Genomic DNA, 17,474 nt, shown 5'->3' on the forward strand with positions numbered 1-17,474 from the left:
AAGTCAGAATATTCGATATGCGACAGGGTCGTCTAATTACAGCTGACCGTTACCCGTTTGTAATAACATTATTTACGAACATCACTTACACCCCAATTTAAGTACTGTAGCAGGGCAGGGAAAGGGAAAGGGTACTTATTACCTCAAAAAATGTATATAACTAGTCAGGTCATAAGTATTGTCACACAGTAAAAACTTTTCTTTTAGAATGCTGGTCACAAAAAAGTTTATTGAATTCGAATTTCGAATTGTTCATGAAAATAAAAATGTATAACTTTTAGAATTTTACTCATTTTTAAATATGGAGTGGACGCTTAAAGAAGACCGTGTTGCAGTTATTGCGTTGCATCGTTGCGGTTACGCGCCAATTCAAATTTTTAACATACTGAAAAATTTGAATATAACCAAAAGATTCGTTTTTCGTACCATCAAACGATACAATGAAGACTCTAGTGTAGATGACAGGTCAAGAAGTGGTCGCCCTCGGTCTGTTAGGACTCCAGCAGTGATAAAAGCTGTGAAGGCGCGAATTCAAAGAAATCCCAAACGTAAGCAGAAACTGTTGGCCCTTCAGATGGGGTTAAGCAGAACCACGGTGAAAAGGGTGTTAAATGAAGACTTAGGGCTTCGGGCATATCGAAGAAAAACAGGACATCGTTTGAATGCTCGTCTAATGGACCTGAGACTGAAGAGATGCCGCGCTTTGTTGAAGCGGTACGCGGGAAAAAAATATCGGGAAATTCTTTTTTCGGATGAAAAAATTTTTACCGTAGAAGAGAGCTACCACAAACAAAATGATAAGGTGTACGCACACAGTAGTGAAGAAGCGAGCAACCGTATTCCGCGTGTCCAACGAGGTCATTTTCCATCCTCGCTCATGGTATGGTTGGGAGTTTCTTATTGGGGCTTAACAGAGGTACATTTTTGTGAGAAAGGTGTAAAAACGAATGCAGTTGTGTATCAAAATACAGTCCTGACGAACCTTGTGGAACCTGTTTCTCATACCATGTTCAATAACAGGCACTGGGTATTCCAACAAGATTCGGCGCCAGCTCATAGAGCGAAGAGCACGCAAGACTGGCTGGCGGCGCGTGAAATCGACTTCATCCGGCACGAAGACTGGCCCTCCTCCAGTCCAGATTTGAATCCGTTAGATTACAAGATATGGCAACACTTGAAGGAAAAGGCGTGCTCAAAGCCTCATCCCGATTTGGAGTCACTCAAGACATCCTTGATTAAGGCAGCCGCCGATATTGACATGGACCTCGTTCGTGCTGCGATAGATGACTGGCCGCGCAGATTGAAGGCCTGTATTCAAAATCACGGAGGTCATTTTGAATAAACTTTAGTGTCATAAGAATCTATGTTTTGTTAAGTTCATTTTGGTATATGAATGGTTACATAATGGATAAACTTGTTTCAATTATTTTACATTAAACATGTGACAGAATTTATGACCTGACTAGGTATTTAGCTTAGAATTAAGTTATTATGCGTTTTACACGACTAAGTGTGAAATGCAGCACTTTTTATTTATGTAAAGGATTACAGTTTGTGAAGGATCATGAAGAATGATAGTGGCTCGGATACGAATATTTAAATTATAGTTATTATATTTATAGCTAATTATCATGTACAAATCTTTAAATGAAACTTATTTTTTATTTAGCTTTTTTTAGGTAAACAAATAAGGTAAGGTTACAAATTGTGCTCGACATATCATTGGAACGGTTTATAAAGTAAAACAATTAGTTTACATTTCAAATTATTATTTTCAATATTTTTAATTAAAAAGAAAACATGAGAAGAAAAATATTCATAAAAAATCGTGGTGAACTTGATAATTAACAAACACAATCTATCATTTGAAGGCAACAAACAAACCTAATAGATGGAACAGAATAGTCATAAGGTCTATAGATGTCAAAGTCAAATGTGTTAATAAATTGCCAAAATTGTTAGCCTTGATCTTAATCATGAGTTCAAGTCTATGTGTACTGCGAGACGATTAATTCAATGTACATTGAAGGTTTTTACGCGTCATTTACACTTTGAACATGAAGAAGAATTTCCTTGTGTAATTTTTTTTTCATATATTGAGCAGCTCTAGTCTAATTCTTTTAGTAGCGCACGTCATTATATATAATTTATACGTAACGTAAGAGGTGCCTTTGTTTTACTTGATCACTTATTATTATTTATTATCTAATTAATTTTAGTATTTAAGGGTAACACGCACAGTTTTGTTAATGCAAATTATTTTCCTTTGTATTGTAGATGTGGGTATTATGATATTTTTAACGATGATAGGAAGAGGGGGTCAACAATCTAAATTTTTACCTACGCCTTCGTAGACAATCTAAATGTGACAGACCCACTTTTCAGTTAAAATTCTGCACTGGACTATCGAATATTAGACTTATTTTTTAGACTTATTTATTATCGATATTAGACTATCGAACTTGGTCTTAGGGATCGTTTGGAGCCTCTGGGCATTCGGAAAGACTTTAATTATCTTTGTATTTAGACCAATATTCCACGGAGAGTGCTCTCAGTAATTATTTGTTGGAATTACGTCAACCAGTCAGTGCCTTTATCGCCTCACCAGTCGCAACTGAAGCAATATATTGTGGTAAGCCTGGTAACTATGCGCTCAGACAGAATGCGTACTGGTGGTACTTTATATCGTGTTTGAGGGATGTAAAGACAGTTCAGTTCGCACAAGTGTTTGGGCTTGAAATTAGTTTGAATGCTTCTATTGTCCCCTCCCTCTCATCCCCTCCCTCCCATTCAGCTACTGAATTAAAAAAATACCAACTATATAATATAATACGCGTTGAGTATGTATCGCATTTGCGTTACGACACGTACGCACGATTGATGGTCAATATTAAAAAAAAAATTACTACCAGTCAGCAGTCTCAGTTTTGCCTCCAGGCATAGGCGGCTTGGTCAGTTTTAATGATTTATGTTACTAGCTCATTCTTGGTTGGAGGGAGTTTTCTATTTATTACGTTTTTGACGTCCTTTAAATTTATTTCTTTAGATTTAGGGCAAAGAACGCGTAATTCATGCTTAAGAATTTTGTTATTGGCTAAAAAAGAATTTTCCACTTCGCAACGATTAATCTTCATGTGCTTTAGAAGAGTCTTTAGGTATAAATTAAGTCGACTTTAGACTTTAGAACCAGACTAACGCTTCTGAAAATCAGAATAATACAAAATTTTAACAAAAAAAAAATTCATCGATGTCACTTAATTATTTATTATTAAGGATAACTCAAAGACTATCACATCTTACAATTTTACCAGACCGCATAAGAAGCACCAGTTTTCAAAGAAAAAAAGAATCATCAAAATCGGTTCAGCTAGAAGAAAAACTTCTAAGGTAACAATGGCAAAAAAAAATTTATAATCGAATTGAGAATCTCTTTTTTCTTGAAATCCGTTAACAAAAGAAGTTAGAACTACTAAAAATCATAATATGCGGACATGCAGCCACGTCGTCTCGAGCTAATGCGTTATACAACTTCCGCATAATCAGTCTATACTATCTATACTACACTATACTATCGTACGAGTACTAACCACGCCAAATTTCTCAAATTAATATCCACTACGCTTCCCATGATTTATATCTAGGACAAGTTGAGCCCACACGAGCTCATGATACCGTTCTGATGCCACAAGCATGCATTCCGGTCGGAATAGCTGGCCGTAGTCCCTCTGATACTCGTAATTTTACAGAGAATCCTATAACAGCCTAAAATCTAGTTGGCCGTGAGCTCCTTCGTTCATAAACGTAATTTTTTTTTTTATTATCTCGTATTTCAATCACCGTATTACATACATATACATTTACATCTAAAAAGCTTGTTTGTCTGTTAGCATACGGCGGTGTGAACGTAAGCGTTGTTGACCTTGAATTTCTCCTCTCCTTTTGGATCGAATTCCATATTACACGTGTCAAGCTTAAGGGTGAGTTCCATGAAACAAAGTTTGTAATATTTTAAGAAGAAAAATAATACATAGTTACAAATTATAGTAAATACTTAAAATTTTAATTTAATTCTTTAATACGTCATGTAGTATTTCGTTATTGTACTTAGAATAATATGTATACATTAAAATAATTTTTGTTAATAGTATATATTTTGTGAATAGTATAGATAAGCTCCCGATATATTATTATATTATTTTTAAAATTTTGCGTGTATTCCAATTTTAGGTGTAAAAGTCTAGTTTGACCTCGTATGATCTTAATTAAATTAAGTGATAATTTGGAATTAATTATTGATGCTTCATTAATATAATGAGAACAAAAAAGTATAAACATTAAAATATTACTTTTTATACAAAAATGAGAGTAATTGATTTATTAATAATTTCAAATCGAATATATTTTAAAGCAAAATAAATACGAATTCAGAATAATATTATTTATGCTTGTACTTAAAATAATACGTCATGATTTTTTACATATTATTTAGGAATAAAATTATCTCGTAAATAAAATATAATTATTTATACATTATAACATAAAAATACGCACAATAATACTACTGTCATTATTCTGTAATTACATAAAATATATTATGAAACTTACAAATATCACTGCTCTTACATTAATTAATGTTTAGATTTGAGTGGCACAACGCTTTAAAGCCTTGAACTTGCCGAATGGGGTCAAACAATATTTCCATTATAAAATTTCTGAATAGGTTCCCTTATGACCTTTGAATACTATTCATGCATACAGAAATTAAATTCAAGGCCATAATCATAAAAGGGACAACTGGTCATGATCAACCGATGTTATATAATATAACTGGGCTTAAAGCTTTTGTGTCAAGACTATGTATGGAACTTTTATTCAATACTTGGACGAATATGTCGTGTATAGGATTATGTAAGCTCTTTTGTATATGGTACGTGGCTGGAGTGTGATTGTATAAAATAAATACGGCGGCCATTAATAATAAAAATTAATGAATGCAGTATTATTACGTTTGATTTGAAACTAAATAATTTCGAGAACTAAAAAATAAACACGCTAAAGGTAATGTCAGTACAAAAAATTTATATAAATGCAAATATAACTTAAAATAGGCGGGGTCAAAATACTATCGATAGTTATTTAACTGAAATTTGATGTTTCATAAGTCACGTAATGAATTCAGTTGCGAATTTCTCCAAAATCGAAACTGTCAAATAAAAAAACTCATGAATAAACTACACTCTTCAAGCAAAGAAAATAGCAAACCAACGATGAGGATTCTTTGAATGCTTTAAATAAATGAAACAAAATTATAGTTACATGATCAGTCCGATAATAAATTTAAAACTAGTTTTGATTGATTCCAAATAAGAAGAAATTACAACTGAAGAAATAACGCACTTTTGTCAACTATTCTACTAGTTCTAATATACGAACTACATATTCATGTATATCAAATTTAAAGTCAAATCGAAAAAGTTATTAAAATTAAACACTTAAAATAAAATAAAATAAAATTAGTCATCGATTTTGTGGAAACACAAAGAATAAGGTAACGGAGTGTGGGTTGCAGCCATGAAGCCCTCTAAAGGCGGCATCTCAGCGCCCTCGGGCAGCGACAACTCGAACCTGTTCATAATGTTGGCGAAGAAGAGGAATAGCTGCATCCTGGCCAATTGGATTCCCAGACACAAGCGTTGTCCAACTCCGAAAGCCATGTAGCTATCCGGGATGTGAAACTGGCCGTCGCGCAAGAAACGTTCCGGTTTGAATTTATCCGGTTCCGGGTATACTTTGGGGTCGTTATTCATCTTGCCGATTAACGGAATAATGTGTGCTCCTTTCGGGATGATGTACTTGTCCACTTTCCATTCGCTGTAAAACGTATTTATCTATATATTTATACGTGAAGGAAAAACTTTGTATCCCTCTTTACGAAAATTGCGCGAACAGAGCAGTATGAAATTTCCCACACTTATAGAGAATATAAAGAAGGAGTGCAGAATATTAATATTTTTTAAATTATACCTAAAAATACATTAAATCAATAAAAAAACATTACACACACTATTGTCAAACTTTTGTTCTTGACGTCTGTGGTCAAATTGAGAATAGATTAAATATTTTTTTTCTTTATTAATATTTTTCTATAGTGTAGTCTTGGCGAAATTTCTGATTATAGAAGTATAATAGTCTTTGAAAACAGAATCATAATAGTGTACAAACTTACAATTTAAATTAATTATAGTCGAATTTCGACTACTGCGGGACCTCTAGTGAAAGTTAAATATGTTTACGGGAAAACTACAAATTCTCAACTGTAACGTTGTTAATGTTGTTAATTGTAACAACTTACGTTGTATTGACATGTGTGGTTCCTAAGGGTACGAGTGAAACGCATCGTAATGTCTCGAACAGCACAGCCTCGAGGTATGGCAGCTCGGGGCGATGATCGAGGGTTACGAGCTCTCCTGGATGGACCGTTTCTCTGAGCTGAGCCCGGACCTTCGCAGCCACGTTAGGCTCGTGGATCATCATCAGCAAGGTCCAGGAGAGAGTCGTGCGCGACGTCTCCATTCCGGCGGAGAAGAGATCGTTCATCACTTGTACTACTTGTTTCTCTGTTAATTGAAAATGTGTCTTGTTTTAGATATTTTAAAGAACTAAAAAAAATAAATTGAAATTGGTTTTCTGAACTGTAACTGTAACTGAATACTTCTTACAAAGTTTACAAAGAAATTAATTTCACTCGTATGATGTATAAAATATAGATACTAGTTTGTTTGTACATAACAGAACGAGGAAGGCAAGCACTATTTTTAAACGGTAGTCAGCGACTTGGTTCTGCCTCTGGTGTCGCTGATGTCCATGGTCGACGGTAGCCACTCACCATCAGGCGAGCCGTATGCTCGTATGCCTACAAGGGCAATAAAAAAGAACAATTCCTAAACTATCAAAACAACTCGCGACAAGTACGAGGAGCAAACAAACCAAGAAAGTTACATTCTACATATCGACGCTTGAAAGGCAAATACGTGACTAAACGACAATAACTGCTTTGTACATAAATGATAGGCAATAACCGTATTCGATGCGCAAAAAAAATATATTTCTAGGTCTATTAAAATCATTTCAATCCTACGGCTAGATTCGTTAAAATAGATTTTTTTTCAGGTATTTCAACTTTACGTTGAAATATACCTAGTCAGGTCATAAATTCTGTCACATGTTTAATGTAACATAATTGAAACAAGTTTATCCATTATGTAACCATTAATATACCAAAATGAACTTAACAAAACATAGATTCTTATGACACTAAAGTTTATTCAAAATGACCTCCGTGATTTTGAATACAGGCCTTCTTCAATCTGCGCGGCCAGTCGTCTATCGCAGCACGAGGTCCATGTCAATATCAGCGGCTGCCTTAATCAAGAATGTCTTGAGTGACTCCAAATTGGGATGAGGCTTTGAGCACGCCTTTTCCTCCAAGTGTTGCCATATCTTGTAATCTAACGGATTTAAATCTGGACTGGAGGAGGGCCAGTCTTCGTGCCGGATGAAGTCGATTTCACGCGCCGCCAGCCAGTCTTGTGTGCTCTTCGCTCTATGAGCTGGCGCCGAATCTTGTCGGAATACCCAGTGCCTGTTATTGAACATGGTATGAGAAACAGCTTCCACAAGGTTCGTCAGGACTGTATTTTGATACACAACTGCATTCGTTTTTACACCTTTTTTACAAAAATGTACCTCTGTTAAGCCCCAATAAGAAACTCCCAAGCATACCATGAGCGAGGATGGAAAATGACCTCGTTGGACACGCGGAATACGGTTGCTCGCTTCTTCACTACTGTGTGCGTACACCTTATCATTTTGTTTGTTGTAGCTCTCTTCTACGGTAAAAAATTTTTCATCCGAAAAAAGAATTTTCCGATATTTTTTTCCCACGTACCGCTTCAACAAAGCGCGGCATCTCTTCAGTCTCAGGTCCATTAGACGAGCATTCAAACGATGTCCTGTTTTTCTTCGATATGCCCGAAGCCCTAAGTCTTCATTTAACACCCTTTTCACCGTGGTTCTGCTTAACCCCATCTGAAGGGCCAACAGTTTCTGCTTACGTTTGGGATTTCTTTGAATTCGCGCCTTCACAGCTTTTATCACTGCTGGAGTCCTAACAGACCGAGGGCGACCACTTCTTGACCCACTCTACACTAGAGTCTTCATTGTATCGTTTGATGGTACGATAAACGAATCTGTTGGTTATATTCAAATTTTTCAGTATGTTAAAAATTTGAATTGGCGCATAACCGCAACGATGCAACGCAATAACTGCAACACGGTCTTCTTTAAGCGTCCACTCCATATTTAAAAATGAATAAAATTCTAAAAGTATACATTTTTATTTTCATGAACAATTCGAAATTCGAATTCAATAAACTTTTTTGTGGCCAGCATTCTAAAAGAAAAGTTTTTACTGTGTGACAATACTTATGACCTGACTAGTTATATTATTTATTCACATTCGGACCACAAGGAGACTTAACTTACAGCAAGAACTCTCAGGGTGTGACTTTTCTCGCACTAGTCCGATTTTTTACACTAAAGCATCGATAAAGTACGTCGCAATTGTATACTCGTAAAAGTCTGAAATACATACTTTAATTGGAATATTTATATCTAGAAACGCATTTGCTGCCATTGAAGATTGCATTGTGATTTAAATACTAGTTGTCGTCAAAATTCATATAAATTATGAACAATTAAGAATTTCAATATTGTAAAACATTTTCAAATAAGCAGTAACTAATTACTCCATTTGTATTTTCTATTTTATGTAAGCTTTGAGTTTAACATTTTTGTTTGGTATATTTGGTCATCCTAAAAGAAAAGTTTTTACTGTGTGACAATACTTATGACCTGACTAGTTATATTAGTCTACTGTAAAGTTCACGCATTGTCGCTTAGTCACGTTTGCCTTTCAAGCGTCGATATAATGTAAAGTTACATACAACAAATTTAAAATATTAGACGTGTCAATACCTGGATCGACTCCCGGGAATATATCAGGGAAACGTTTTCTTGATTTCCTAGCTTCAATATTGTCCAAGTAATAATCCAAAAGGTCGGCAGGTTCATCATATGGATGGGTTGCTCGATAATCAATACGTTCTCTGATCTTGTTTGCATGAAATTCGCTGATGTCGGCCAAGTTACGTTTCATTTCGTCTAAAATTGTTTTCTTTCCGGGCAGTTTCTGTTTGAGAAGCAAAATATTTGGTTTCGTCTTTTGTTTTATAGCTTACACGTGTGTTTGAGCCGTGATCATTAGAAACTGTGTCACAATATGTAGAGCAAAGCGAGATGTTATGCTGACAATTATCTTGTGAGTGGAACGTTAGAATTTTCAGTTGTAAGTTTGATTTTACCGAAATAAAGTACATATCACAGATCGTTTGGCACCTCTGGGTCTGCGGAGCAATTTCGGTTCCCTCTGTGTTTTGTACCGTATGTTCCATGGGGAGGAATTATTCGAGATGATACCATCATCTCGTTTTTACCATCGCACCGCCCGCCACCGGAGTAGAATTCATCCGTACTACCTGGAGCCACTGCGGTCATCCACAGTGCGTTACCAGAGGTCTTTTTTGCCACGTACCATCCAGCTATGGAATGAGCTCTCCTCCGCGGTATTTCCCGAGTGCTATGACATATCCTTCTTCAAACGAGGCTTGTGTAGAATATTAAGCGGTAGGCAACGGCTTGGCTCTGCCCCAGGCATTGAAGTCCATGGGCGACGGTAACCGTTCACCATCAGGTGGGCCGTATTCTCGTCTGCCTACAAGGGCAATAAAAAAAACATAAATAATAAGTATTCTTAGCTCAAATACTACTGTAGATATAGAGATATTTATACAATAGCCCTAAACAACGCAAACTTTCGACATGTAACATTTGAATGCGCAACAAGATGTCGAGATGATTATTTTCATTGCTACCACTAAATACCTTATTTGACAAATATAGTTTTACGAAGTTTATAAGCAATTCAAATTAAAATATGCTTTTTATATCTTAATGATTCAGGTCAGAATGTTAGGCCAAAGTATTATAATCAATTATTGTACTGTCATCAGTCCTTAATACGTGTGCAAATTTTCAAGTTAATCAAACGAAGTTGTTGAAAATTACGTTGTTATTGCCTTTACATTGATACAATACAGGTCAAGGTAACAAAAAGGTGTTAGAAAGAGAACAATCTGTGTACGAACCAAGTACTGCCGCACGTATTCGCTAGCATGTATCGATCCGTACAGCTTCATCCCACGACTGATTTTTTCATTAAATATCCCGAATTCTTGATCGTCCTCTTCAAATCGGAAACTCATCATCAATTGGCATATTATATTGTGTACGTGTCTTCCGAGCAAAAGCGTTGGATCAACAGGAGCTCCATTCAATTTAATTAAGTCAGTTATAAATTCTTCGATTTCCATCTAAAATTAAATTATATCATAGATCTAAGAAAACAATTTTATTTCCACTACTATTTATTCCAAATCGTCAATATCGCAATTCGTGATAGCAACTATTTTTCTGTCGACTAAGTCTTAGCAGCTACTGGAAGACTATAAAACACAACGTGTATGGCGTCATCAATCATAAGACAAAATGCCAAAGTTCTAATTGCATTAGAGCATTCTATGAAATCGCCGTGGCCTAAAGGATAAAGCGCCCAGCTCATTCGTATCAAGCGATTCAGCTATACCAGCTTAAAAATCTCCCAGGCGCAATTTTTTCTATGGAAATACGAATTTAACCATGGCTGTCAAAATACTTCTAGAATGACATCGTGTGATGGCGGTATTCACATTGTGTTGTCACCAATCTATACAATACAATTCAATGATATCCCAAGAGTACCTCAAAATCTTATAACATTGATCGCAAATCTGTACAAAACCAAACTTTTTATCATTAAGCTCAATGACATCTCAGGATCTTTTAAGCTAGAAAAAGATGAGGTGAGGGGTAAGCTCAACCTACTGTTGATACGTTCGATGAAGCTAGTATAACCCCCCGAGGTTAATAGCAAAAGTTAAGAAATAAAAAATCTGTTGATGAATGCAAAGTAGTACTAAATGGAGAGACCCTGGGTCGTCAGCTTCTTCTGTTCGTCGTTGTTATGGATTTTTGGGATTTATGGGTTATGATATCATCAAGCGAGATCCTCTGGCCACATTTATTTTTGGGATTTATGGATTATGACGTTATTAAGTAAAACCTTCTGGCCAAATTTATTGTTGTTTGCAGAAAAACACAAGTTTTTACTTGTAAGCTGAATAAAACTTTTATTAAACCATATGTTTTTTACCTTTAAAAAGGAATACAAGTCCATTAGTTTCACCTTGCTCAAATATTGGAAAAAATGTATTTTTTTTCTTACGTTTAACACATTCAATACATAATATTTTGGGATTTCAGCCATATATTGTCCTTTGCTTTCGCAAGTATAATACAAAAAAAATAATTATTCCGGTACATTTTTCCTTAATATAATTTCAATGATTTTTTGAAATATATATACTTACAATAATAAATTTCTCGAATCGCTGTTTCGGCCACACCTTTACTCCAAGAGCCCTGAATTTTTCATGTAGAAATTGACGCTGTTTCTGCCAAAGTATACCTTCACTCAGTACTATACCTACGAATAGTAAAATCGAATATAAAAGACGTCTTCTCGTAAATGCACGTTCAGATCTTCGTCGAACTGTCTTTAAGGGCTTGTTCGTGCTTAAGTGCCAAGTGAAGGGTAATATAGAGTACCTAAGGTACCCTTATTATCTTTTAACCTAATATTATTATTCTTAATCTGCTTTTAAAATAGCATTTTTAATATATAGATTTAATTTAAAAACATTGAGTAACCTAAAATAAGACCTGCCAAAAATTTTTGATTCATAAAAAATAAGATTGCTTAAACCCTTTAATTTGTAATTGTGTGGAATGCAGTTCTAAACTTAATGAAAAAATACAAGTAAGTTTTAGGACGAAGTTAATTTTGGAAGAGAATAGGTGGTCTGAGAAGTTACCTCGTCCTTCCATGATTTCATTCAGCGGAGTTCTTGGTCTCGCGATAGAATCCGATCGACTGAAGAGTTCCTTCAAAAGTTTCGGCGAATTAAGACAAACGACTAAATGGTTTCCAAGTTTTATAGAAGAAATTTCACCGTATTTATCGGCCATTCTAGAATACATGGCGTGGGGTGAGCTCTTCATGAACGGTAGATAACCAAGAAACGGTATACCCCATGGCCCTGTAACACGAAATCAAATTGCATTTATAGCCGTTACACAATTTAAACTTCGAAGTCAACTCTGAATTTGAATGAGATATTATGACGCTTAAAAGAAACATTCACCCCCACATCATTACACATAAGCGAGTTATTCAGTCAACAAACCAGCTAGGAACTACTAGGAAGTTCGATATTTTAAGAAATTTGACTCCAAGTATAACTAAAAAATAATAATAATTTTGACGACATAGTTAAGTGGCTACCCGACTCCATATATAATATATTACATAGAAAATACAACCGCCCACTTTAAGACATGATAATAATATCGAAGTTCATTGTACTATGTAATTGGTGTCCCTATAACCGGTACACAACTTCGCGGCAGAAATAGCAAAGATGATGTAATCTATGCGGAATTTTATAAATGTACTAACTCCAATTAATAAAATACTACCCATTTTACAAATATACTAACTCCAACTAGTAAAATACTACCCGTAAATGGTCGTTAGCGTCACATAGATTTTTGTCGGATTTCTTGGATCCGACAATAGCTAGGTACTGCTAAAGTTAAGGATTTAATACCTGGTACTGGATGTTTATGGGCTCCGATAAACACTTCACACTAGGTGGACCGTGAGCTCGTTCACTTACCTACGTTATAAAAAAATGGCGGATGGCGAGCATGTCTGTATACGCACTATATATATGCTAACAATTTTTTCTCTTTTCTTAGTTTATTACACTAAACATTAAAATTAAAAAGATGGTTAAGATATTGTATATAAATAGGCACATTTTCTGTTAATGTTTAGTGGGTAGTGTTATTATCAATTTTTAAGAAATACTAAGTTTTGTTCTTCAAAATGATTAGTAATATAAAAACATATAATGTAATTAAAGAAATCGAAAATTGAGTTTAGTGATTATGCTCAAATTTCGACTATGAGACGAATACTAGCTTAACAAATTACTTTTCAAGCTATCTCGTTGATCTCTAAAGCACGAGATTTATATATCTTTCTGAAATACAAATTATTGAATTGGGGTCGACCCAAGCCAATCGCGTGGTGACCCTGAATTAAAATTAATTCATAGATGTTGCCAAGCAAAAATAACCAGAATACCACTGAATTTTATATCAAAGATTATTGTAGTACATTATAATACGTTGACTTTGTACATTAAACGATTTTAAAGCCATACACGGATGCTATTCGTATTTTAAAATAGAAAATTCGCTTACCTGGTGGTAGGTACATATAATAACATATGGTTCTTTTTAAAAATAAGAAAAGTAATCCCAACAGGAGCAAAAACAACAGATCCATCGTCCGATGCTTCCTATCCAGTATATCTTCCATATATCCATTGTACAGTTCAATGTACGTGTCGAGTTTCGTCCACATTCCTAATGTAGAGATAATCCGGGTGTAAATCAACATCTCCGGAATAAAATATCCTTTTGTGTTACAAAGACGCCAACGAAAACTTTTTCGTAACTACCTTCTTCAAAACTATATCGAATTTACTTTAACGTCCGTCGGACTACGTTGTAAAATTAACATTATTTATGGACGTTGGGCAATTATTTAAAAATACATTAAGGAGACGAAACAATTTGACGTTATCAAAGTTTCTTGAGTAAATATAATTTATTGGTTATTCAAGCTAATTGAATTATAAATTATCAGTTTTAGACGACTTGTTGATATTATTCAAGAATCAGTAATGCGTACCAAAATATATACAGAAATGAACTGTACTGCAGAATCAATTGCTTATATGTACATCAGAGTGAACTACACGTGATCCTCTTATCTCATCTCGGGGCATATTGTTCAGATTGTATTTGTTGCATAAGTATTAAACTTTTACTCCATTGTTGTTAGAATTGTACTCCAAACAAAATAGTATGTGTCGGTACTTGAAATTTTAAGTTTACAATCATCCGATCGGTGGCGGAATGTATGGCCAATTATAATTAAAATATAATCATGAAATTTAGAAGAATCTTGGTTTAAAATAGTTTTGAAATTTAGAATTAGTTTACTGTTCCCCAATGTTATTCAATTTGAGATATTATTTTAACCGCAATTAACAAAAAAAAAAAATTAAAATTTCAAATCGATAACATTTATAACGTAACTATTAAAAAAAAACTTACTTTTTTGAGATCGAACCCCGGTTGGTCGATTGCTTCGCGTTTAATGAGGTAAACGAATATGATCGCTTGTAGTAAAAGTAGTTACGTCATTTCCTCACGAGATTCTGAACTATGAATTTAAATTTACGAACGTGGAAAAATTCTTTCAAAATTCTTATTCTGAACTTTTTTCAAAATTCGTATATTAACTGGCGGTAACGTCTATTAATACTACTTATTTTATATGTATGTTAATTGTTCTTAAGGAGTAAAATTAAATTGCTTTTTTTTTCTTGGTATTGCCATAGTCCTACGAAGTAAAAATCAAAATCGTAAACAGAAATCTGAACAAAAACCAAACAGTCGATAGTGCCTATCATGTTGGTAATACCTACTCTTAGCCTTCTCTAAGGATAGATGAGCAAAGATTTGAATTTGCACAACGCGCCGTATTACGTAAGCGCGACATGTTTACATAATAATACCATTCTACGATTTCGGTACAGAACCTAAATGTAATCGTTTTTCGTGTTTCGAGCACGTAAATACAGCACTGGGTAAATATGTCATCACTTTTATTGTAAGGGCATTGACCGGCAAAGGTCGTCTCTAAGATATCAAGGACTCACATAATCAGTAACAACTATTTGATTGGATAATAGGTTATTGACTTTATTGCACCGATATATTCCGGGTTCAATGTACGCGCAAGGACGTTCGCTCATTTACAACTGACTGACTTGCACGACGTGTTCGGTCCCTGTCTAATTGCACGTTTATTGTATCGACCTTAAGATTTAGTATGCAATATACTGCTCACATTTAACCGATAGAAATCATACTAGTATTGTTAGGAGTAATTAAGCATTGATCGGTCGTTGACCTGTCGTTAATGACCTAAACACGTCGAGATGCAACGTGATTAGAAACTCAAAGACCATGTGTTGTTTATGTTCGAATGCACAGGTTATTGGACGCGAATGGAGTCAAGGGACTTATTTCCACTAAGTCAATGATCGCCGTCAATGATTTTTGTTTAGTCTTGCTTTGCATTCTACGCTTTTACGTAAGCCAGTGTTGGTGCCTTTTATTATTCGTAATGTTTATGTAGTCATTTGTATGTGTTTGTAAACATAGATTAGTAATTTATATTTATTGGATTTTTATTGAGAGGCCATCTTGGAGTTTGAAATACGTACGTTGGCCTGTGCTCATAGTCTTTTGGCTAATCTGTGATCCGACTTTGGACCAGATACCAATTTTTCGTTTTAACAAGAACAAAAAATACTTTATCCCTTAAATGCATAAAGTAGTAAAACTGCAACATACCATTCAAACGACCATAAAATTATTAGTATGAGTTCAATGCATGCTGTTGCAGGATTATTACTATCATGGTGATATATTTAATCGAGTGGCAGCACACTTTTTTTCTTCACGACTGTCAAATTTAAATTGACATTGACAAATCAAAGCCGATCGTAATTTTGGAGCGGATGAAAATTGTGTATTTGCTTTGCAGTGTAATTATTTGGTTTTCGAAGGTACGTTCAAACAAAATTAGTTATTTTACGTAATAATTCATCTTCTTTTCAGTACAATTTATAAGTTATAAAAAAAACTTTTGGTGTGTTCGGAAATTTTGTTTATTTTGTTGTTGTAAATCTGCAACAATATGCATTTACTAGAAAATGTCCCTGTTTAGTTACTAACTATCACTTTTATTGGTTTTCAGATGCCATACTTGAATCAAAAGCAAATAGAAGAGTATTTAGCTCTAATAAATGATGGAGAGATTTCGGAAGATGATCTTGAGGACTCGGATACAGAAGGTAATGAGAATTTTTATGAAAATGGAGACGATTTGCTTCACGATCTTGAGAGTCCATTAGAAGAGGAAAATGATGACCCCGATAATGATCCATTCATGGCAGGAGACCCGCCATTGATAAATGAAGCTACAGCAAATGATCAAGTGCCACAGGTTCCATGCCCCTCAACAAGTCAAGCTAGTCGCCGAGCAACTATGAGAGGACTCGTATGGAAGGTAAAAAAAATTGTTTTGAATTCTGACCAGACAGCTTTTCATGGAGACACTACATACCCACCTGAACTGAAGGATGAGGCTACTACTGGTACTCCCTATAGTATTTTTTCACATTTTATTACATCAGAAATAGTTCAAAGGATTGTGGATAACTGAAGCCAATTCATCAGTTCTAAACCTATGTAACTATAGACTGGAACTAGCTGAGGTATTAGCCAAAGTAAATAACTCATTTGAACTCTGCAACAAAAGAGGAAGGCCAAGTACCAGCAACAGTGTTGAAATGGAAATACAAGCAAAAAAAAGGAGAGGACCAGCTCAACATATTCCTCCTAAGGACATAAGGACTGATAATGTTGGTCACTGGCCTGGTAATTGTGTTCGCAGCAGATGCAAAATGCCTGGATGCAAGGGATACACGCAAAACAGGTGTGAGAAGTGTGGAGTAGCTCTTTGTCTTACCACAACCAAAAATTGTTTTAAAAATTTTCATATGTAGTTATTGTCCAGTGAGTGCATAGTGTTGTAGTTCTGCAACAAATGGTTTTTAATAAAAATAGCTATGAAAATAAAAAAAAAATTTTTTTTATTATTTTTCCCTAAATCAGCGTATTCATGGCTCCAAAATATATTTTTTCTCGGTCTAAAAATAAAATCATGCATAAAATCATGCATTTAAGGGTTATGATAAGAACGTGGTTTCTTATTTTTAATACATAGTTTCTTAATTCATGTAGTAAATGAACTCGAAGTGTTTCTGTTTTGCTGAATAGCCGCTGTTCTAGTAGAATAAATATTGTGATATAAAGTCCTATGGCGAGCACTGATATTCACATTGTTGAATGAATTCTGTCAACAGTTACCAACAATTACATGCAATTACATTACTCTGTTCAAAAAATTAGGAAACAAATCTAATCATTTCCTTATATCGTTTGATCCTGTATATAACCGAATCAACTGTTAAAACATACAGATTATA

General features: G+C 34.7%; 2 protein-coding genes across 5 annotated transcripts; one reads left to right on the plus strand and one right to left on the minus strand.

Moving 5' to 3' along the window:
• Nucleotides 1-3,248: 3,248 nt before the first annotated feature.
• LOC114251017 (cytochrome P450 18a1) lies at nucleotides 3,249-14,571 on the minus strand. Of its 4 annotated transcripts, none has more exons than XM_089730389.1 (8): nucleotides 14,467-14,571; nucleotides 13,546-13,710; nucleotides 12,090-12,314; nucleotides 11,586-11,701; nucleotides 10,266-10,490; nucleotides 9,037-9,250; nucleotides 6,353-6,617; nucleotides 3,249-5,871 (listed from the first exon to the last, which is right to left on the minus strand). In XM_089730389.1, exons 2-8 carry the CDS (start codon nucleotides 13,706-13,708, stop codon nucleotides 5,514-5,516), a joined length of 1,566 nt encoding a protein of 521 aa, XP_089586515.1. In that variant the 5' UTR covers nucleotides 13,709-13,710; nucleotides 14,467-14,571; the 3' UTR covers nucleotides 3,249-5,513. The 4 variants fall into 4 exon arrangements, with proteins under 4 accessions (XP_089586515.1, XP_089586516.1, XP_089586518.1 ...); XM_089730390.1 differs by having other exon boundaries at nucleotides 14,039-14,511; XM_089730392.1 differs by lacking the exon at nucleotides 13,546-13,710 and having other exon boundaries at nucleotides 14,467-14,562.
• Nucleotides 14,572-15,875: 1,304 nt separating this feature from the next.
• Nucleotides 15,876-17,072, plus strand: LOC149502224 (uncharacterized). The gene is made up of 2 exons (XM_089730380.1): nucleotides 15,876-15,989; nucleotides 16,181-17,072. Exons 1-2 carry the CDS (start codon nucleotides 15,942-15,944, stop codon nucleotides 16,646-16,648), a joined length of 516 nt encoding a protein of 171 aa, XP_089586506.1. The 5' UTR covers nucleotides 15,876-15,941; the 3' UTR covers nucleotides 16,649-17,072.
• Nucleotides 17,073-17,474: the final 402 nt, after the last annotated feature.

Source organism: Bombyx mandarina, chromosome 10 (genome assembly GCF_030267445.1).
Source record: "Bombyx mandarina strain Sakado chromosome 10, ASM3026744v2".
Lineage (NCBI taxonomy): Eukaryota > Metazoa > Arthropoda > Insecta > Lepidoptera > Bombycidae > Bombyx > Bombyx mandarina.

What these genes read in the sequence shown, in the direction of transcription:
- LOC114251017 (XM_028185162.2), bottom strand. Translation starts at nt 13,744, where the DNA reads ATGTTGATTTACACCCGGATTATCTCTACATTAGGAATGTGGACGAAA. An exon ending in TGAAATCATGGAAGGACGAG is followed by an intron (nt 11,702 to 12,089) that starts GTAACTTCTCAG and finishes TACTATTCGTAG; the next exon opens with GTATAGTACTGAGTGAAGGT. An exon ending in ATTCCCGGGAGTCGATCCAG is followed by an intron (nt 6,618 to 9,036) that starts GTATTGACACGT and finishes TTCAATTAACAG; the next exon opens with AGAAACAAGTAGTACAAGTG.
- LOC149502224 (XM_089730380.1), top strand. Translation starts at nt 15,942, where the DNA reads ATGAAAATTGTGTATTTGCTTTGCAGTGTAATTATTTGGTTTTCGAAG. An exon ending in TAATTATTTGGTTTTCGAAG is followed by an intron (nt 15,990 to 16,180) that starts GTACGTTCAAAC and finishes ATTGGTTTTCAG; the next exon opens with ATGCCATACTTGAATCAAAA.